At 37.8% G+C, this 23,205-nt stretch overlaps 1 protein-coding gene across 8 annotated transcripts in view; it reads right to left on the bottom strand.

The window, feature by feature from the left end:
* MYO5A (myosin VA) overlaps window positions 1–23,205 on the bottom strand; it is a 103,888-nt gene that overhangs the window by 6,243 nt on the left and 74,440 nt on the right. The window contains exons 22-38 of one of the 8 annotated variants that reach the window (XM_075100366.1): window positions 22,813–23,061; window positions 21,605–21,698; window positions 20,736–20,884; window positions 19,925–20,038; window positions 17,681–17,827; window positions 16,860–16,913; window positions 15,908–16,135; window positions 13,002–13,102; window positions 12,374–12,454; window positions 10,251–10,449; window positions 8,604–8,678; window positions 6,588–6,681; window positions 4,223–4,369; window positions 3,667–3,821; window positions 2,406–2,495; window positions 1,536–1,686; window positions 408–690 (exon numbers count right to left, since the gene is read on the bottom strand). In XM_075100366.1, coding sequence (XP_074956467.1) covers window positions 408–690; window positions 1,536–1,686; window positions 2,406–2,495; window positions 3,667–3,821; window positions 4,223–4,369; window positions 6,588–6,681; window positions 8,604–8,678; window positions 10,251–10,449; window positions 12,374–12,454; window positions 13,002–13,102; window positions 15,908–16,135; window positions 16,860–16,913; window positions 17,681–17,827; window positions 19,925–20,038; window positions 20,736–20,884; window positions 21,605–21,698; window positions 22,813–23,061 — 2,411 coding nt within the window. The remainder of the gene's footprint in view (window positions 1–407; window positions 691–1,535; window positions 1,687–2,405; window positions 2,496–3,666; window positions 3,822–4,222; window positions 4,370–6,587; window positions 6,682–8,603; window positions 8,679–10,250; window positions 10,450–12,373; window positions 12,455–13,001; window positions 13,103–15,907; window positions 16,136–16,859; window positions 16,914–17,680; window positions 17,828–19,924; window positions 20,039–20,735; window positions 20,885–21,604; window positions 21,699–22,812; window positions 23,062–23,205) is intronic. The other 7 variants (XM_075100359.1, XM_075100360.1, XM_075100362.1 and 4 more) reach the window with 7 other exon arrangements.

The raw sequence follows: 23,205 nt of genomic DNA, 5'->3' as shown, positions 1-23,205 counted from the left end.
GGCTTTACTGCAGGATGCAGCAAACTACAGTGTGGATGAACACAGCAGGTATCCACTGTGCCAACAGCATAGAAAGAACACAGCAGGCACATGTGTTATTCTTCTCTAAAAGCTGAGAAAGCAGCTACCACCATTTCACCTATGGTTCTGATTCCTACTTGATGATGAAATATTTTTGTTTTGGTTCTACCCCATTTCCTTGAAAGTCAGGTAAGATTTGGCCTAAATTAACCAAGCTCTTTTCAGCTGAACTGCTCAAAACCAATTCAGCAGCATCGGAAACTGTTTGTGTGTGGAAAAGTAAATACTAAAAGTGTATCTGCTATTATGTCAAAATGATGTTCACCAGTGTCAAGAATTCACTAAGACTTCCAGCAGCAAGAAAAGTATAAAACGAGCTCTCCCACCTTATCTGCATTCCTTTGCTCCACGAGCACATGTCCTTGCGCAGAAGAAGATTATTAAGCGTTACAGCCCCAATGATGTAGAACATCTGCTTGACAACCTGTTTGATCAGCTCTGGATCCATTCCGTGCTGACACATCACTGAATGGAAAGAGTTCAGCTGCCGAATAATGGAGTCCAAAGTGTAGGTTCCTTCATCAGCAATACTGGATGTTCTCTTTCGCAGCCCTGTTGGTTTCACCCCTGAGACACCTTGGATAGTCTCATGCTCCAGCATTCCTGAAACTGCATTTGATCGACAACTTTATTACAACGACTAAAAATTCCCATATGCAAGCATATTATGCAAGAAGCAAAACTTAGTATTTACACAGAAAAAGCAGGCTGGGCTTTCTGCTGGCCACACTTTGCCATGATTTCCAGCAATTCTCTGTGTCCCACTATGTTCTGCAAAATCTTAGCTTATAGGGTTTTTACAAAGATTCCAGCAAGTCTCTTTGAAAGGAAGGTCTAACTCTAGCTCAGCAAAATACTCTTCTCCTCCCATGGTCATGTGAAGAGCATAGTCAGCAAACCAAGAGCTGTTTCATTCTTCCAAATGGTAGGATCAGAAAGCATAAAGAAAATTTGTGAGAGAGTACTGTCTGACAAGAAAAATGAGAAGTACTTTTAATGAATGAAATCTCTCTAAATGTAAGCTTCATCACTGCTAGCTATTTCGTTGCTGTTTGCTGCCCATAATGACAACCAGTCATTTTTCTCCATATTGATTTTAATTATGAGTCATCATGTAACGAAGGCCATTTTTAACATGGGATATTTCCCAACACACAGGGCGACCAATGTCAGACTGTCCTAACAGTTTTTCCTGTAAATGCATGATTTATAACAAGTATGAACAAGGTAATTTGATTTTTTCTGTCACTGCCAGAAGAACCAGACACAGTTTAGGTTTCCCTCTAATACAACCTGTCCACTGTACTCCTTGTCATCTATAAACAGAATACCACAAAAACTATTAATAAAACTCTACTGGTTAGGAAGAAATACAAGATATAGTGTATCACCACCATCACAGTTTTCACTTTGGTACTACGGTGTGAAGTTTAAGGAATTCAACTTTGCCTTACCAATCATTGGTTGCAGAATGTTTTCCAACACTCGGACAAGTTGTTGGTAGATCTGAATAGCCAAGTCACTCAGTACTTGTCTGTATTCAGCTAAATCAAAATTAGTGAGGCAGTGTTCATTTTGACGAGGTGTATTATGCTTCATAAACCCCTGAATTCATAAAACAACAGAAACAAATGCTTCAGTGGAATACAAAAATACTACACAAAACCAGTATTGGTATTTTTTCATGCAACTGGCAAATAATACTTTCAAAATAATAGTCACAGCTCCTCAAAACTTTAATTTGGAAGTTCTTCTGATTGAGGGTAATGCTAAGATTTGATTTTCAATTGTGATTTGTGTGACATCTACTTCCTTGACTTGCAAAATCAAATATCTGACACAGGAACAAACTGCCAACTTTCTGGCAGTTAAGACCCTTCCCTCCCACTCCAGCATGGGCATGCTCACCTAGTCATTTATAGCCAAAATCCAGGTTAAGCATGAAGCAGAAGTTACACATACCACAGCCTCCAAACATAACTGGTCTCCCATGCTATGGTTAAAGGGCTTAATATGGCCTTCTTCACAGGAAGTTCAGTGAATCATTAATAAACACCATAACGGTTGCAGCCAGATTTTTGTACTGAATCTGAGTTGGCACTTTCAGGAGCCCATCACCTAGCCTCTGGGCCCCCAGCCTCAATAAAGGGCAACTGGTTCACATCTCCCCGTGCTTTCCACTAACATTACCACCACCATTCCAAAAAGTGTAACTGTTTTAAGAGACTTTGACTAGATATTGAGATATTACATAAATTTGTTAAAGAGGAGTGCTCCCAGTAGTATTGTGGAGCAAAAGAAACCAGAGTAGGAGCACTGCTTACCTCCTCTCCACTATATTGCTTCAAACAGTGCAAAAATCGGCAGGTGTTAGACAGCCAGAACGACACTGTTTCGAAGTCATCACCTCTTTTCTGAAGATAAAAATAAACACATTTCAACAAAGACTCGTAGGAGGAATAAAGTAATAAAATGTTAGATAAACAATTAAACACTTAAAATCTACTTTCTTGTAGCTACCTAGATCCTGATGTTTCGCAAAACTCTGTGTATTTCAGTAATATATTAGAAAAACAAGGTTTTTGACAAAATACCGTCCTTGTTTTCTGTAATGTTTTTCAAAACTTTTCAAAATATGATTTCTTCCACAGATACGATCCTCTGTGTTTTACAGACCCGTCCTAACTGCTCTGTGCAGAAATCACAGGGCAATGTGACTGTATTCCCAAAGCACTCATTCTGGGGCACAATCACTTTTGCGAAGAGCCCAACGTGGAGGATGGGAACGATGCAGAGCCAGCAGGACGAGCAGAGAAAAATTCAGTTTGCATGAATGTCACTTACATCATAACCACTTTGGCAGCCTAATACGGAAGACAAATAAAACAAAAAGCCCTCCTCGCCAAAGAATCTAGTATATGCTGAGTAATTAAAATTTCTAGAGCTCTGTAGCACGCGCTCCGTTCACTTAAACATGTCCAAAAGTTTCTATGAATATCTAAGCTCCTATGGGATTGTTTAGTAAACTACTTCTTTCAAAACATTAAATGCTTTGGTGTTGAGCACACCTGCTTTATTTAAAAACTATAAAACTACATGAAGCATATTTATGTCTTAATATTGCTTTCAAGATACCCCTGGAGTAAACTCTTTTAGCCAACTCATTGTGAAGACTTTATGCAGTAACATATTATCATCAGTGTAATCTGTAGATGAAGCAAATGCGGAAGTCTTTGAACCAAAACTGCAAATGAAACATTTTAATTAAGTATTCTGGATTACAAAGACTCACTATGCAAACTTTGCATCCAAAGCTTTGCAGGTATAGTTTCAGAGGAAGCCTATTCAAACTAAAAGGAAGGTACTTCTTTTTCCACTAATTCAAACCATCTGTGGTATTATGTTGATAAAATGTTATCACTGTAATTTGCTGCTTGTTAACAACTTTTGGTAACTTTGGTGGGAGGACTTTACTGATCAGAAATCCAGAGCCAATTCATTGAAAGTCTTTTCCTCACTCCTCTAACATAAAATCAAAATAAAATTTTAAACTACTGTTTTCTGAAACCAAGCAGACTAACTAACCTTCAACACTTTTTTGATGCCATTGATAGTGGAAGTCAACAACGACCGCACTTTTTGGTCATCATTAAGGTAATCCGCATGGCGTACACACATGAACAAAATATATGCTGGTAGTCCCGGAATCAGGTTAACGGCTACCCCACGTGGTTTCAGCTCTTGGGAAAAACAAACATACATTGTATTGTTAAGTGTAAAGCCACTGGAAGGTGTTATATGTGGTAATCTTAATCTCCCCTGTTAATTATACATACATATCTATATATGGCTAGTGAAAACTAAGAGTAAAACTAGGAGCCACTTTCTCAGTAAAACACCAGAACAGAATAAAACATAACTGCCTGCTAAAAAATATGCAGACACATTAATCCGTACTATACTTATCAGGAAGGATTATTAGATTACAATTGACATTTAGGAATTCTAGATAAACTGAACATTGTCATAACCAAAATAAGCTATGCATTTCATAATGCAAATTCTGTTCATGCAAGTTCTTATCATGCATTTTTCAGAGTGTGTGGGAGCAGAGGAGGCTGCAAATGAGAAAGATGCTTACCTAAAATAAGGTTCTTGACAAGTTTTTGTTCATCCTCCTTCTTATATTCTAACATCCCTTGGAAGTCCTTTTCCTTCCGTGGAATGTTAACTGGACGAATAGGTTCATCAATGATTTGTCCAGGTGATATGTTCTCCATCTGGCCCACTTCAGAGGGCAAATGAAAATAAATTATATAATATAATATTTTCTAGTGAAACCAATGCACATCAGAGGAAACTACGACATTTCTAAGGAAGAGATCCAGCATACAGAGCTAAGAAATGTTTTTCTTTGGTTCAGGGTAACACTTAGCAACAAAATTCCCATTAAACAAAAAGACAGATTGTTGATAAATGTATCTTGGGGTGGCATTCTTCCTTTGAAGGACAGTGGAAGTATGTGAATGGCATTCATTAATATAGATTTACCGCTGATTTCCTGGATTTTATTGTACAAAAGCACAAAGGCAAAGTGATAGCTGTTAATCACTTAATCTCAGATTAATACTGCAAGGGTTACTGTTAATTGTTCTACAAAATGGCAGTGTTTTTCAAGCTTGATGTTTGTTACCTATTGTGGTAGGTTTACCTTGAGCAGCAGGCAAGCACCCACACTGGCTCAGCTCCCCCCAGCCCTCCAGCAGGACAAGGGAGAGAATATTAAGAGCAAAAATGAGAAAACTCACGGGTTGAGATAAAGACAGTTTAACAGATGAAAGAAAGAGGTGGGGAGAAAGCAAAGGCAATCACTCATGCCCCACCACTACCATCACGGAGGACTGATGCCCAGCCAGCCTCCAAACAGCAGCCACCTTGTATGCAAAAAAACCCCGCTTCTGGCTCCCAGCGTTAGGTGGTATGGAATACTGAATATCCCTCTGGCCAGTTTGGGTCAGCTGCCCTGGCTGTGTGCCTTCCCACCCCCTCAGCTTACTCATTGACAGGACAGAGTAGGGAAAAAAGAGAAAGCCTTGACACTGTGCAAGCCCTGTTCTGCAACAGCCAAAACACTGGTGTGTTACCAAGACTGTTTAAGCCACAAATCCAAAACACAGCATCACGCAGGCTACTATGAAGAAAGTTAGCTCCATCCCAGCCAGAACTCCTAGATCTTTGAAAGTTAATTAGGTAATAAACACACACTAAACTACGTTTTGAGAAACATTTTCCCACTCCATATTTTGTATGAATGCTACCGTGATCTTGTCCACAGTAGTAACCAAACAATATTGAAAGACTTTTAAAAACAACCTTAATTTGAGTAACCTTTCAAAAGGATATATGAAATATCCACTTTGCTTCATACAGTGCCTCACGGTATGGTATCACATTCAACACCTACACTCCATTTGATTAGGCTGCACGTTTGTTTTTGAAAAGCAGAAGTTGGCTTCATCCCAGGAAAGCTACATCCTCTTCTCATAACCCTTCTAGCCACATGCAATCTTTACAAACAACTGCATATCCTCGAAGTGTGCTAAATGTCTGCACCTGTCAAATGGGATAGAAAATGCAGAAATCCAAACTGGAGCTCGAGGAGAGCTGCCAATAACTAAAGGATAATATACTCGTTAATCCAGGTTTAACTTGGTATCACTGTTCTTTTCAAACACTGAAGCAGTGAAGACTACACAGTCACTAATTTCAATCTTAGTACTCAATAGAACAACTCATTAGGCAGTAAACTTGTTTCTGGATGAAGCAGATGACCATAAAAAGCTTCTGAAAGATTAGGACCAGGATTATTTAAAAACAAATTCATACTTCAACTTTATAACATTATTAATTGCTTTTAGCAATTAAAATTATGTTCTTATGCTGAGGCATAATAAGCTCTCAGTCTCACCAGTCCTAAGATCCTAAGGCAAATCACTCTGACGCTCATAAAAATAACATTAGCTTAGTCCATATCTCAGCATTCTCATATTCAAGCTTGGCCAGCAGCTCTGAAAGGAAACCTCAAGTGGAGAAAGACAATCTCAGCATTCTTGGCTCCAATGATATAGAAATTCACAAAGGAAAACTGGGTAAATTATTTCTGCCTGGTTCATATTTACTATTGCTTTTCTTTTTATAAAAACAGATACTGTCTTTGAGTACACAAGCAGGCTAGGTAACATTTCTTTATGTTCCAATGGTTTCCGCCTTCAGATAAACATCAATCTCCTTTTACTCACTGCTTCAAGATATGACAAATATTCTAAAGGTTTATAAAGGAACATACAGAGTTCTGAGTGTATCTCCTGTTTCTGGAATCAGTTAACAGAGGCTAATGCTACTGAAGACCTCATGCACCCCTGACCGTTAAGACAGACGGATATGATGACAAAGGGGTCCAAAAAGTAAACCAAAATCTTTCTCTTCCTCTCAAAATATAAAAGTACCTTCAAGTTCACCAATCTTCTTCGCAAATACTTTCAACTGTTTCTTTAACTTGCGAACAGTTTTGTCTTGCTTTTCAAGCTGCTCCATTAAATCCTGTAAATTAAAATGAGAGAAAGATTAAGAGATGAGAAAGTGCCATAACATGTGACAGAGATAAAATCAGTGCTGTTAGAATTACAAGACGGTGAAGAAAGCTGAACAGTGGTGCCATCCTCTGGCTGAGCTTTGCAAGCTGGTACACTGTCTACAACACAAGCCAAATATTAAGTGCAGCATGACGAAGGCAAAGCTCTTAGGCAGGTATATTCTGCAGACACTCAGAACTAGGTCACTTCTTAGGCAAGAAGACATTTTGCTGCAAACACATCTCCCTGATGCTTACTCGCTGCTCTTCCAAATGCCTCACGGAAATAATTTTCTTTATTATTTAACAGCTAGCCTGCATCATTTATTCATGCCTTCAGGAATGACTCATTATTCAGACATATCCATTTTATAAGACTACAAGAGAGAGATCTGCAGAAAGACCATAACTTGCACTTAAATTTACCAAAATCATCAAACATACAATATTACTTGTAATTCTCTGCCATCTCCCTATCACTTGCTGTCATTACATTTCCTTAGACAGAAACTGGGGCCTTGTGTCTTTTTATTCTGTACCTGAACAACATCTAGCATCTAAAAGTCCTACTCTTGCAAGAAAACTGTATTTTTCTTTCAAAGGAGCACTCCCCAGAAATCTATCTTTGAATAATTCTGTGACCTATGGTTCATGAAATAATCATGTAATTTAAAAAGGGGAAGTCTTTCTAAACGAAGCAAACCCTCAAGCTCAAAAAACCTAAAAGTCATTCCAGGTTAAGGGTTTGAAAGCAGCTTAAAAGAAAAATGTTCTTTTGTAAGTGTGATTCTCCATGGCACTGATGAGAACATAAGGGACCACGAGCTCCTTGCATCAAAAGCATCAACTGGGAAACTATGTTTTTCCTAAAAGTAATGAAAAATATTAGTGCAGCATTGGCAACGAATTTGAATTAGGCACAAAATTGCTCTTGGTCATGTAAGAGGTTACAACCTAATATAAGATACTGGAGCAGTAAGATATTAGGCCTGCTGAAAGAACAGAATCAAGGCCACACTTCATATTCAAAGTAGAGTTTAGTATTACAAAAGAAATCCTGTTAATAACACAAAATACTTATCAGATATATTTTCTACTGAAATTAATAAAAAAATACATGTAAGTCCAACAAATTGTTTTGAAAATATCAGTGAAGGGATATGATTTCTGAAAACAAATATGTGAGGAGGAAGAAAGTTCTTTCTATGGTTCCTCTTAACAAATTGAACAGATTTCACAACTCATTAAGATTTTGAATCTCATAAATTATATTCTTCCAAGATTACATATGGTGCTATCTCATTTTGTTATCCTTAATTATTATGGAAATATAGTATTATTTCCAATGTTATCATTCAGGCTTTGCATTTCTGAAAAATATTAAAAGGTTATGTATTTTGGTTCTGAAAGATTTATTCATTCCAGATGACAGCACCATAAAGAGATCTGTGAACAAATTCAGGCTAAGACTGGGCTACTCACAACTGCAGGCATAATTCACCTTCATAAGTCTCTATATGATCAGGCTTCTATTTTGCTGAACTGAATCTAAATGTATCAAAGTTTCAAAGCAAAGAGTGGTTCTGAAAAATTGAGCATCTTTTGCGTCATGTTCCTCTTTTTCAGGGCAGTATTATGTAGTATTCAAAAAGAAACTGCTTTTGTCACAGCGTAAGGCTTGTATTAGTAACAAAACTGTGCATCAAAGAGAGACACAGATTACACAGAGGACACTAACAAAAAAAGCAGTGAGGAAAGTAATTGGCATCGTGAAGCTCTCTGCAGGGGATTTCCTTTGAAAGGGAGACAGGGAGGCAGCCTGCTTTTCAATTAGTGCTCCAGAAATAGCAAACGAGACAACAGAGAAACAGGATTCACATGATCTACATACAATCATCCGTTTGTAAAGTGAAATCCGGTACGATTGATACTTCTTGGGATCATCTGCATACAACTCCTCATAAAACTGTAAAAATAGGTACAGGATAGTTTTTCCCCTGCCTTTCAGACACTGATACTTCAGTAAGCACCATATAAATGAAATCAGATTAAAACAGGATCAAGAATCTCTAATTTTTAGGTAGTCTAGTCCTTAGGTGTGGTGCTCATTCCAGCCTCTCCCGGAGAGAAGCTGATGTAGAAGAGTTGCAGAACAGTCAGACCTTTTAAAAATGGGCAGTACTAATACTGTGAAAGCCTGGAATATAACCTTTGTGAGAACCTGGACAGGACATTTTCTTAGGCTAATCAAGATGGGATTGCAGTGAATACTACAATGCTAATATCACATCTGGAAAGCCTGTAAATTATTTCCACTCTTGGGCTAGGAGTGGAAAAGAAGCATATTGGTGACTTGGAGTGGACTTGCAGTACTCCAACATGAGAATTGAAATACTAAGGAATGAGTCTATACTTAAAAAGTAAAATTGCATTCACCGTATTTGAAAATAAAGAGAGCTCCTCTGGGATGTAATTACATGACTGTGTGTTGTCTTGGGAACACAGAATGTGATGAGTAGGTCTCTTGCTGGAAAAAAAAGGCTAAAAAACATAACATTTGACTAAGCAGCAGGAGGGACCTGTCAGAGATGGAAACATTCGCCATTTGCCTTTGCCAGTGGCAGACAGTTGCTGCTGAGGTAAACTTACATTTTGAATCAGTTTTCCAAGATCTATTCACCAAATTATCTGATGCTTTTATCAAAACCTTTGGTACTAAGACAAGAACCTGACAATGATAACTTCTGTAGCATACGTAAGCAGCAAAGACTACACCCTGTCTTGTTTAGAGGAAGCAATGACACTCAGAGCTAGGATTTTTCTTCCTGAAGTAGCATGATTCCCTTCACCAATAAGCAGTGATAAGTCAATGATATTCTAACATGGGCCTCTTTGGAAAATATCCGCAGAATTGAACTAGCTTGCACATGATGAACATACTCCTTTGCAGGGAAAGGTAAGGAGTTTCACCCGATCTTTCCTTCATACAAAAATGTTGTGCAGTAAACAAGGAATATCAACTATTAGCTAAGTGATTTCTGACCAAGTTTCTTTTCCAGAACTACTTCAGAACGTACTGAATAGCTGGAGCTCATAACACAGTGTGTTATCTGTCTATCTTCTGGCAGGGAGGAGGGAAACGGGAAGAAAAGTTACGTTAAATAATTGGAGAACTACATCAGAGTTTTTCAACAAAATAAACACACTAATATAGTTCAGAGGAAACACCACTACTTGGCACTAGTATTTTTATGAGTTCCCTGGATATCAGTCATTCTATTTCGCCACGATTAAACTCATAAATTGAAAGCTGGGATGCACAAGCTTTCTCCATGCCACAAACTTGGAACAAAATCCCTGAAAAGTTATTACTTCATCAGCAATCGTAAGTCTCTCCCTCCCATTATCTTACCTACAAAAAACCCCTGCAGTCATGCAATTTTTTGCAGGAGGGTGCCATCTGAAAACTGCTAAGAACTTACAGGCACAGCAAGTCTGTAAGTCCTCTAGCCTACTCGTGCAGCAACATTTCCCTTACCAAGTTCTCATTAGTCAGCCGGGTGATCTCATGCTGTAGACTGGCTTCAATGCGGGCCTCTGGAGGCAGCTGCAGATTCTGTGCTAGGAGCTGCTGCTGGCGATTGTTTTCTTCCTTCAGACTTTGGATCTCACCTCGCAGCGATTCCAGTTCATTCTCGTGGCTCTTCTTCTGTGACTGAAGCTGAGATTCCAGCAGCCTAAAGAAGTTGAGCAACAGTTGCATGAACACACTTAGAAAGTTACATCCCTAATTCTCAGAGGGAGTGTAAAGCTTTAGCTGCTGCTCAGGAACAATTAGCCATGGCTTGCAAAGGAAAATGAAAAAGGCAGAGTACTCTTTAAACCCGTCAGTATGCCTTCTAATTAAATTAAGCTTGCATGATCAAAAAGTGGAGAGAAACTAATTGTGACACTGCTTTGCATTTCCTTTGTGGTTGAACTCATACTGTGTATGGTGCCACTGAGAACATGTGGCAATAAATGTAATGCTAAGTCTTCACAGATTGTCACTGCTTTAAAGGGACTTTAAAAAGGTTTTACTTCTAAACAAATCAAACGGTGTAAGATGAAGAAGACAGTGTGTTGCTTAAGCTAGGACCCTGCAATATTAACAAAGGAAAATCTTTTTAGAGTTAACTCTGTTTAGTCAGAAACCATTTAATTGCAAACGCACATAAAGAATCCTTAGTTTTACATTAAAACCAACATTTTGCAGAGGTTGTCATTAGTGCACAAAAGGCTAACAACAGAACCAAACTCAGGACTGGATCCAGGAGTTCTGTTTTATCCTCACCACTGACTCGCTCTTTCCCCTTGGGCACATCATGTCTTAAATTCTTCTCATGCGAAATGGGGATAACACGTACCAGCCTCCTTCTGAGCAGTGCTGTGGGGATCCTGCTTGCAAGGCACTGTCCAAGTGCTCTGACTCATCACTCATTTTGTACATAGACACACAGAGGAAATGACATTACTAGTGACTACTACTGGTCAATTAGACAATCTTTCAGGGTTTAAATATGCATAAGGCAGGCACATTTATTAGTAACTAGACTGATGAAGCACGCAAGGGCAAACAGTCATTTACCTGCATTGCTCTGCCATTTAATATAAAGCTTGTCTCTACAGTGCTAGGACAAGAAACAAGAGGCGCAGAGCAAACACTCTCACATCCTGCTCTGCAGAACACTTGCTCCAAGTTAGAGCTTCACAGGCTTACAAAACAATGTTAGGTGTAGAATTTGTTAGCACAGAAAAGGAAAGACTTTAGTTAGTAGCATTCATTGCAAAATACCTCCTTCTGTAGTTACTACTACCAAATGTGTATATTGAAGATGATCAGCACTGCTGATCTATTGAATTACTTGCTAGTGACAATTTTGGAAGTCTGGGACACATGTATGGATATGGGGCCCAAATGTACACACAGAGCCAGAACTGCATTTCCTAACAGGTTGAATCTTGCCCATTACATGACCAGCTCGCAGCCTTTGCAGAGACTGCAGTGATTGCACTGAGGTTTGTACAGCACCACGACGAACTAAAGATTGATTACTTCTGTTTTGTTGGTTATTTTGTATCTTACATTTTGAATCTTGCACGGAGAGATGTGGGAGAATAATGTTCAATTTACCGAACCTGAGATGCAACAAGGAGGGTAAGAGCCATAACTATTCGAAAGTTAAGAGTACACTGAAGCTGCTCAAACAGTAGTTATATTACTAAAATGACTGTACTTCTTTAGGCTGAAAAACTGCAAGGGACATTAATTTTGATACACGACGTAAAGGCAGACAAATAATACACAGCTACAAAACTTTACCAGTTGCAGAGTTTCTGGTATTTTACAGTCTATTTTTGTGCAAGTATTCTTATGAATTATGTATTAGTTGTTGCCGCCATCTTAACTTTTTAAATGATAAAACTTGACAAGTAGAAAGGTTTGCAGACTAAGTTTGAGGAAATTCTTTAATTTGTAAAATTTGTTATGAATTTTTTTCTAACTGTTAAAGCAATAGAAATACTGTAGCTAAAGCAAACCCATAGCAAGGGGCACAGTTAGCTAGAAAAGAAGATGCAAATGAAGAAAAAAACCCAAAACATTCTGAGAAATCTGGTAACCTGTTGGCTTGTTTTAACCCTTCATAAACCAGCCAAAGTTCTCCGTCCTCATTCAGCACATGATAGTCCTGGGGAGATTGCCTTTCAAGAAAAGTTTTTAAAAAATACAAGAGAGATACGTGATGGTGATGAGATGACATGTTAAGGACATTACACACTAAATTACAGTTACTATAAAAGAGAAACAAAGCTGTAAAACAACTTAGCAAATTACTTCTCTTTTTTACATGTATTTCTTCTTAATGATGAAATTCAGTTCTCGGTGTTAGCCCAAGTGGTTACAGCATTCCATGCTGTTACAATAAATGTATTATGACAGACTGTTGTGGCAACTACTGGACAAAGGTAAAAAACCGGCATGGGGAATGGCATCCAGTTTGAGCAACGTAGCAATTAAAGACTAAGAAGATGCAAATCCAGGAAGCTTGATTTTGCATTTCCCCATTGTTTCCTGATCCTTTCAAATACTGCATACAGCGATTTTGCTAATCAAATCAAATTATAACCCCAACTACAAGTGTTCTCTAAGTATCTACATTTACATGGAGGCAACTTAACTGAACATGATAGACACAGTGTGTCACAGCAGATCCCAGCTGATTATAGATTAAATAAAGAGAACTTGTACCTGTTTGTTTCCTTCAGTCCAATATACGCCTGTGCTATTTCTCCTTTGTCTTTCATCTTTTGTACATCCTCCAAGAGGATTGTAGAATCTGTCATGGTATTCTGGAAAAAGAATTATTATTTCCAGGGTAAATTTAATAATGTAATTTTTCTTTGAATCCGTGTTTCCACCACTTTACCCACACGGAACATTAACCATTGAGTAGCCACATTAAAATTAGTGTGGGTACGTGAGCAGGAGGTTGGGCCATAATCTCTATGTCCATTTGGTGTATCTTTTAAAATTAATGCATACAGCATGGTCAAATATCAGTCTGTCTAACAAGCGGGCATGTGTGTTAACCTCATTTCATTTGTTCATTATGTAAAAGGAATAAAATAAATTTCATTAAATGATGAATTTGCATTTTATTTCAGATTACCAGGAACAACTGCTAATACTGAAACTGAAGAAACATAATTTTGCAAGCTTAATTCTATTAATATTTTTAAATATTTACATGTAGTCTTTCAAACCTTATAAATAAGGTCCATTCCTCACTTTATATATTTTAAGTGCTCTGGCAAAGCAGGAAATAATTTACAAGGGTTTGAGACTTTTAAAGTTAGATACCATCATAATACCATTTTGTTTCAGTTTTGAATGTTTACTATGGCATTTTTGCTTTTTCTTCAGTAAAACTTAAAATGCTTAATAGATATCTACAGTCACCTTGGCCAGCCTGATGTGAGTCATTGCTACAGAATAATTAGAGTGGAACTATAGGAGTCTAATGGACTTTTTTTTTTTTTACTTTTAAAACAATCAAATGCTATTTTCCTGAGTAAAATTTTGCAAATTATTTACAATAACAACTTTGTGGACATAAATTTTGGATCCTATACCTAGTATGATTCATGTTTTCTAATATGAAAACCAATAAAATATATAAGCTCCTCAAAGAATTATTCCCAGCATCCTTATGAGATCCTTGTGATTTTTCTACTACTATTTTATTACACAGTAAAACTGCTGTATCTCACCTGCCAATCTATCAAGCTTTAGCAGTCTGAACATATTTATTATTTTCGTGCTGATGGAAAGAAATGCTAATTACTCATATCTTCAAGAATACCCTACCTGCTATAGTTGTAATATTTGAATTAACAGCCTTTATTTAGAGTCAGTTCAGTTTCTCATACTCCTAAATACTATGTGTTCAACTACATTTTCTAATCAAACGTTCAGCAATTCCTATCTAGATTACAACATGAGTCCCAAATCTTTGTTGCATGCCGAGGACAGCAAACACTTTAAAGTAAGGTAGTTCTTCATACCACAGGCTTTTTTGGGGAGGGAATTTATGGATTTTGCAAGTTAATAGAGATCTGATTCCTGAACCAGTGCTGCTTTTATGCTCCTACCACACTCAGCAAGATACATTGATTGAGCTGACTAGACCAATTCCTGAATCGTTCCTTTCATGCTCCAATTACCATAAACGAACAGTTCAAAAATGTTAAATCTGCTTGTCTTGAAATAACTTGTTTCCTTGTGTGGAGCAGGAATATGGGGACACGGGGGGGCATGGGATAATAAGAAAGATTTTTCAGTAACAGCAAAGTGCAAGAACTACTTCAAATACACGTAGGTTACTTATGACAGGCAGGGAAATTACAGCTGAAGTATCGCTGAGGGTTTTTTTATGCATTTAAGAGTTCTGGTTTATAACTGTAGACAAAAACGTGTACCTTATCCTCCTGGCAATCAAATTGGAAGGCAAGAAAGAAGAAAAACAAGTAATTAAAAAAACCAAATCTGTCTGTTCTGCAGCTGTCCAACCTAACAAGCAGACGCTATCTGCAAGCTGGCTGTTAGCCATCCCACAGGTGACCTTCATATTTCCCTCATACTCATAACTGCTGTAAAAACAACACTTGTGTCTCACCATTGCTGAGAATAACTTATTCAAGGATTTACTATTCAAGTATTTATTTACAATGTTCTAAATATTACAGAAAAATTAGTTTTTTCTTTATAATTAATAATTTAAAACAAGATATGTACACCATGCATCAAAGACTTTCAATTTATTTAGGACAAATATAAACATAACTTTGCAGTAGCAAAGGAAAGATGACATATCTGTTCATTCTTTGCTGCGGTTATGACACTCTAGAGGGCTCAGTTCAGTCGAAATAACACGTAAATTCCTGGATTTACGTGACACCTTTTCAGGTTGAGTGACTCTTATTTTCAAAGCTATTACTTCCATAAGTATATCACCAGAATTAGAGCTTTTTAGAAGATATGCATTTCAGTGGTTGTGCTCTACTCTTCTCAACAAAACCACATAGCACCTATCAATCAATAATATGGAATTTATCTATCTTCATAGGTCAACTTTATGAAATGTTATTTATTTGCAACCTTCTATGACCCTGCCTAGATTTAGAAGAAATTGCTCCTTGTACCTCCTACTGAACTATTAATTAAAAAGAATTCCTAAGAATTATTGTAAATTTTCCAGTCAAACTACATACTCACTAGAGAAATAACACTGCTCCAAATGAGAGTTATTTCTGCATTGTTAAAGGAGACTGGGGAGATCCTGGCCAGACCATTGGTATCTGCCAGCCTGGTGAGATCAGTACGCTATCTTTACATGAATGCTGGCAGACAAACCCAAAATTGGTTTATTAATGCAATCTCCCAACTTGGACTGCTGCAAATTGCATGCTAACAACGATCAATGGATTACACTTAGAACCATTTAGACCATTCACATTTACCATTTTAGACTATTACACTAAGAACCACTTAGACCATTTTATCCTCCCTTTTCAAGCACATTGTTAAATTAAATAAAGCACATCAGTGATGCAATGTAACTTTCCTACGCAGTGCATCTGCTGACTATTATTTACCTTGGGTTGAATAGCCTCTTTCTGGCTAACAAGCTGAGACCTCAGGATGAGGACTTCTTCCTTGCGTACTTCAAGCTCTTCACTTACTGAAGTCAGCTGATCAAGGAGGACTCTATATGCAGGGGCACCAGGAGCAGTTACCTCTGGGGATCGTGTTTCTGTGAGGGCCTTCTGTAGTTCATTCAACTCATTCTTCAGTTTTTTATTCTCAGATTCAAGTTCTTGACGCTGCAAGAAATAGGGAAAATTCTGTCACCCAGCAGCATTCCAACATGCCTACAAACCACGGGTACAAAGCTATGGATAGAAATGGTAAAAACAATGAGTAGCTGCAATGAATCAATCAATGTCTCCCATATCCCTGGCCTCTTGATTACAGCGAATAGTGCCTGGAAGGATTTCACTAATAGGGCTAATCTTTTGTCTGAAGTGCAAAATCAGAACATATATACATGAATCATACAGATTTGATGGGAAAAAAATTACCCATCATTTTTTTCAGTCTTATTCTCCCCTTAACAAGAAAAAAAAGTTCACAACAAATACTGGTCAGCAGGCTAAGTAGATTCTGCAACGTTCAGTGATATTGATATCAATAAATATTTTTAGTTTTAGTGGTCTAACGGATGCATTAGTTTAAATAATGTGTTTAGAAAAGAGTGCTAAATTTGTCACTGTATTTTTGCTCAAATTACCTTGCAAGTTGTACTAAGTGCTTCAATAGAGAATTCCCACTGTTTTTGGGGATCTTTTTGTTCTGCAGCCCTAGCCACATATTCTACACCTCAAAAAGGGCAATCCTACAATAAAATGATTGCTGGGGAATTTTTTTTCTGGTTTCTCCAGCTAATATTCTGAAACAGGAGGGCTGATGCAATTTTCTATGCCAGCACATACAATTGGATGCAATATTCTCACTAGAAAATAACAGAAACCTCCTTTTAGGAATTACCTTGAGCGATTCATACTCCAACTCTGCACCTCTTATTGGAGGCCTTTCCTCCTCCTATGAAAGAATACAGACAAGCGTGAAAAATAAAAATCCAGTCCTTTCTTTTCTTTAATTTAGTTGAGGCAGGAAAAGGAAATGGAGCTGAAATTATTTTCCTGCAAAGCTGGAAAACACTCATTCTGGTACTGCTGAGTGCTTTAGTATGAGTATTGGAATTGTCTCCTTTCATTTACTTACGGATTTGTGACACATAATTGGTTAATACAAATAAAATCAGGTACAAATCATACTACTGTCACTGGTAATGAAACAGAGCAGGATGAATGCCAGGATGCTCAAGAAATTCACTGGTGGAAGAGTAATAAGAAACAACCACCCAAACTGGTTTAATATTTTTATAAGTACTTAAGGAGACCAAATCAGAGGAGAATTTCAAATAAAATCTGCTAATCATGTCTAATTCCAGCTCTTTGGCTTTGCATCCTGGTTGAAACACTTCTTATTCTGCCTAAAATGAACAACTGCTCACTCTCCCCATCATTTAAGTAGAATTTGTATATTGCTGTTCCTTAATAAAAAACAGCCTTTTTTTTTAAAGCACTTTTTGTTCCTGTTAACTTCCATCAGAGGATCTCAAGGACCTTGGAAAACTAAACAACCAGTCCCTAGTACTCAGCACCAGTCATAAAACTTGTTGTTAAATAAAGGAAGTACTAGAGGAAGAGAAGGATTTAGTAGAAGTCAGTCAGCATTCACACAGCCATTATTTCACAAGAAGGGATATGCTGGCATCAGCATTTGATCAGCTAGAAGGAGTCCACCTTAGCTTTAGCCCGGAGAGCCTGTTCTTCCTTTCTGTCCAGTTCATCCTGCAGGGATTGCTTTTCTTGCTCCAGCTCTGTAACACGTTTCTGCAGCTTGAGGAACAGAGACATATCCAATGGTGCCTTTTTCTCACTTGGTTCCTGCTTTAGAAAGAACAGAAGGAAGTCAAGACGTATTCCCCTTCCACATCACAAGGAAGCACTACAGTGAGTAAAGATGGGAAACAGAATGGGGAAAGAGAGGAACACAGAAATGTTACTTGATTCTGAGAGTTGGCTATTGGCATCTAAAATATTTCATCAGCTGTCAAACACTATTTTAAAAAAGGATCTACTAGTATAAAATCTATCTAAGCCTAAAGACTAGCGAAAGAAAGAACCAGAGACTACCTAGCAGGCAGGAGGTCTATAATTAAGCATACCTTTTATTCTTATTTGTTTGGAGGGGGAAGGAGAAAAAAAAGTCTGTGGTTAGACTCACCTGAAAACAACTGTAAACGGAGGCACTTTTTTTTTTTTTTTAAATTATTTCTATAGTAAGTTCTTCAGCTACAGAGAAATCTCTGTGCTGACTGTAGATTTACAGGTTAATTTAGTGGGATGTAACATAAATAGGTACCAGAAGATATATTCTATGCCTTTTTCCTTTTATTATCCTAACTATACAGCCTGCTCTGGGCCTAATCCAGTAGCTTTCTCACTATTTTCTGGCAAGAACCAGCGTTTGTAATCTGAAGGTGCATCAGAAATTGTCCATCAGCCATTTTGTACTTTACGTAGCAAGAAGATCAAAGCATTTACTATGAAGTGCACTATAAATTCTGAAGCCTAGAAAAGGAACTAGAAAATTAATATTAATGACTGCAGCAGACAAGCAAGCACAGCCATTTCCACTTCATCTCCTTTTACTGTTGAGGGGAAGAGTCATAAACCACACTAACAGCTCAGGAAAAAGAAAACAGACACTGAGTTTTCTGGCTTTACTGGTTTGTACCAAGATTGATGCTATTTTTTTAATGTGGTTTTGTATCATTAACCTATATTGTTAGTCTAGTGTCAAACTGGAGTTTGAAATCTTGAGGGGTTAAACAAACAGATTTAATCTTCTCAATGCTGTATTTATTCATGCTCTTGTGTGAGTTAATTTTTTCATTTACATTCTAAAAACCAAAACCAAAGAAAAAGATGACATTTGGCTTATATGTGAAACCTGATCACATGTAAGTTGCACTGTCCTTTTCCTGATTATCCTTGAAGGTATCTTTCTGAAACAATTACACAAGGTGAAAAATCCAACTGTGAAGGCAAATTATGAATATGTGTCAGAATCAATGTGTTTGCATCCATAGTAGAAAACAATTTTCCGCAGAGGCTTTAAAAAACAGTAATAACAGCCTGTAGAAAGCAACAAAGCAACTGTGGAGATAACTAACCCAGACAGAGGGTAAACAGAGTGAGCAAGACAGAGGGTAAATGGAGTGAGCAGTGTGGTGGCTTACAGTTAAGAAGACCTCTAGAATGCACAGAAAAAGCTTTGCATCTGCAAACTGCTAAGGACAGTCAGACCACCAACCTGATGGCTCTCTGCTGTGTTAGCAGTCCCACTTCTTTGGGAGGAGCCAAAAAGGGGAGTTACGTTGGAAAACACTAAGAATGGCTTGGAGTTGCACCACAAATTATTCAATATTATTTTTTATTAGCTGAATCAAGAGAGTCATCTTTCTGAAAATTTTTAAATATCCTGGGATCTGTATCACTGCATATGCAAAGGGACAGAACATTCTCAGAGTTCTATTTATCTCTATGAAACAGAGGAAAAATGAATCAACCTGAGGTTCTCACCCCTAACAGGGAACTCATTCCATGTAGCTACTAAGAATGGGGCTTGCCACCTTGCCACTTTTAACCCCTAAAGATACAGTATACAGACTTCTCAGGAAGTCTTACTGGTTTTCTGAATTCCCAGCTGGTGCTGAAAAAGTGATAGTGCTTACAAACACTGGCAAGCAAATGTTTTACAGATGCAAATCAACTGGATGGCCAAGTATCCAGTCTATGTTTACTTTCACAAAGGACCACAACTAACTAGAGAATGAGCTGTTTTCAAAAAGGAAATGGAAAAGTCGGATTGAAGCATTAGATTTCTCAATATATGGTGTTCAGAAGTACACATGAAAAAAAGAGATAGGAATACATGCAACCATTGATCAACGAACAGTTGTGGGGATTTTTTAACATTACCTCCATCCTCACTGGTAAGTCTTCCACTTCTGTGATCTCAGAGCTAAAAGTATATTCAGATTCATTGCTACTGTGAGTTGAATCCGTTCTTTTGTGTCCAGGCTTGGGGATGTTCTGGAGTGCAAATGAAACAAATCAATACCACTATAAGGGTTTACCTCTTCACAACCTATAATTCAGCTTGTAATATTTGGTGTTATTTCACAGCTATCAAAATTTATAAGAGATGATCTTTGATTCTGGTCTCTTATGCCATCTAAAGCCTGAGATGTAGTTCACAATCAAATCTGCATCAAATATTGCTGCAGAAAGTAGAATCAAGCAACAACACAGCATTTTGTGGGAAGGAAAAGCTCAGTTTACAGGAAGTACAAGCAGCAATTCTCTAACTTCCCAGACTTTGTATTGATGAATATTTTTTCTTCCTGACACATAAAATATTCCTAGAACTACTTAAAATTTAACACAGGATGAATGTGATACAAAAAAAACTAGTACATGTGAATAACTTCAGGGCAAAATAGGGGCAGACAGCACATACAATACCACTAGCAAAGTTACAGCAGAAATTTAGCCTTCTTCACAAACTTGAAAATAAAAATATAATAATTTTTAAAATCGACCAAATTTTAAATGTATTTATTTTGGCTGAGCTAATCTAATTATCAATATTGAAAAGGACAAACTTTCTTTTCAGGTACAGGTCACCACCTCACAGCTGACTGCAGAATCAGTAACTAACTCATACCACTAGATTCTGCCTGAACACATTGTGAACAGCTTTTGGTTTCTCAGATGTTTAGCCACTTACCACCATTAAGTTCATTTCATCCTTGAGATCATCATATCGCTCTTCTAAACGGCTGAACTCATTCAGCAGGTTCTGGTACCGTAACCGTTCATCATTCAGATCTAGCTCTAGCTGTTTCGTTTCCTCCACTAGCTTCTTTTCCATCGTTTCTGCCACAGAGAACAGGAATCCAAAGTGACAACTCCAGTTCTACCTAACATGCAGTGCATCCATCCTGGAAGTACAGGCATGTGTCTGCACCAGGAACACAGATGGTGAAACAGTCTGCTGTTTGAAGCTGGTGTGTGGTATTTGTGCTTCTGCAGGCAAACATTAAACTAAATATATGAAGGACCAAAGCATTATTGGGTAACCACAAAAGGGTTCACTCAGTTAAGTTAGTTATTCTGATAATACTTTGCATTAGTAATTCCAGGACGGAGGAAGAAGGGACACTAGCTAAAGGCTGCTTTATGTAAAAAGCAAAATGTGAGATGCTTTACTCCCCAAGAACATTGACTCTCCTCATCACAGCTGCCTCCACCACAGCCTTTGCATTTAGAGTTACTGCCTTCTGGCTGCTGTCTATGTAGTCACAGCAGCCAGAAGAGCTGCAGTGGATTAATTGCATTAAATAGCAGAGCCTTCTTTTTAAAAGTAAAACACTTTGTAACAGTCACCCTCACCAAAAAGACCCCAAACCCTTAGCACTTCATGGAAACTCAAACAGTAAATAATTCTGATGCATGTGAGTTCTTAAAACAAAGGAATGAAGCCATTAAACTAAAAAGGAATGCTAACTGAGGCAAATTAGCCCAATCTATGCAGTAAAGTGTTGCTTTACAAGGTAACATGAAGTAGAAAACCCGAGTGAAGTGAACAGAGCCAACCTGTTATTTCCCTCGCCTGGTCGTGGATGCGGCGGTTCAGCTCCTCTTTCTCTGTTTTCAGTAACGTGTTTTGCTCTTTCAGCTCTGATACAAGCTACAGAGATAATAAAATATTTGACTCAGAACACAGTTCATCTTTCATCAATAGCTCTATCAGCAACTACATCCTTGTAGTAAGAGTTCAAATACTTAAACTTCTCCTCAGAGCATGAAATCAGTGAACTAAGTTATGACATCTTTCTTTCCCAAAGTACACGTCTTAAATACGTCCCACTGCACATTCCCCTGTATGTTCTGCACACCATTTCTGATCAGATGCCAAAACTGCCTTGAACCACTCCACTGTGCCATAATGTTTTTCAGTAAAGTCCCAAAGATGTAATTTATTCCTTAAAATAGAAAAATTCCTAAAATAGGAACAAACTTGGTAGTTCTGTTGTATATTCCATTGCTTTGGGTAAGACCATAATCTAACATCATGCCTTTGCCCAGAAGTTGTGCCACTTTAACTGTGCCCAGGTTTGCCAGTTACTCATTTGACTCTGATTATGGTTGCTACACATTCCCTTTGCTTAATCAACTAATATTTTTCCTTAAGTTTGTTTGATCTTGAAATGTATCACTGTAACATCACATAATGATGGAATGGCTCTTCCAATGTTCAAAACTTTCACCGTTATCAGCAAGTAATCCTGACAGGAAACTACCTGTTTGATATGTTTGTGGTTAAAGCAAAGATAAGGGGTTAGTCAAAACCTGTTGAACTAGACTGTGCACAGGTACATGTGTTTAGTAGTCTAATTGTTTAAATTAGGTAGGATATAAGGAGGTACTTTTGAGTACTGTGTATGGGACAGATTTTTGATACAAATGTGATTACACTGTCTAGGTAGGTAAAATTATTTCTTTTTATGAATGTGCTACTTCTGACTCATTGAGGAAACTTAAGTATTTGGATTTGCAAGTACTTTCAATATCAAAGTCTGGATATATTGAATACACATATTTACATACAATATATAGATTTAGTATATTCTTCTACCATAGGTCTAGGTATTTAGGCAATCCTATTTAGGATTGTACAGGTATAACATTGCTTAAAAATACTGTAAAATATCAGCCACACAACTGAGGCAGTTAAGCCTGGGCAAAACCTGAGTGGACACCAGGCCCCTATAAATTTTCTGTGTCCGAGACTGCATACTTGCCTGCTCGGTTTCATGTTTGTATTTGTCTGCCCATTCCTCAATGGTCTTCTTCTCAGACTGAGTTTGGTGCAGCTCCTTCCGGAGCTTGGCAATCTCCTCCTGAAGGCTGAGGACATGGTTGGTCGCATTCTTAGCCTCCTCCTCACTCATCCGAAGTCTTTCCACATCACTCCGCAGCTTCTCTGTCTCTGTACTGTACGTGATTTCCAGGTTGCTAAGCTTCTCCAGCAGAGATTTGTACTCTTTGTTCTTTGCAAAACATAACACAGACATAGCAGCTGTTGGAGAAGTTCTGGTTCAATGTAGCCTTTTAGCTCTCTACAGAATATACCCAGACACAGGAGCAAAACAGCAGCTTCCCCATTGCCAAAAAGTTTCAGTCTTGTTTTTGCA

The sequence above is a fragment of the Phalacrocorax aristotelis genome, chromosome 7 (genome assembly GCF_949628215.1).
Source record: "Phalacrocorax aristotelis chromosome 7, bGulAri2.1, whole genome shotgun sequence".
Classification (NCBI taxonomy): Eukaryota; Metazoa; Chordata; class Aves; order Suliformes; family Phalacrocoracidae; genus Phalacrocorax; species Phalacrocorax aristotelis.
The sequence above is the reverse complement of the archived record's forward strand: the minus strand, read 5'-3'. Positions and strand labels throughout refer to the sequence as shown.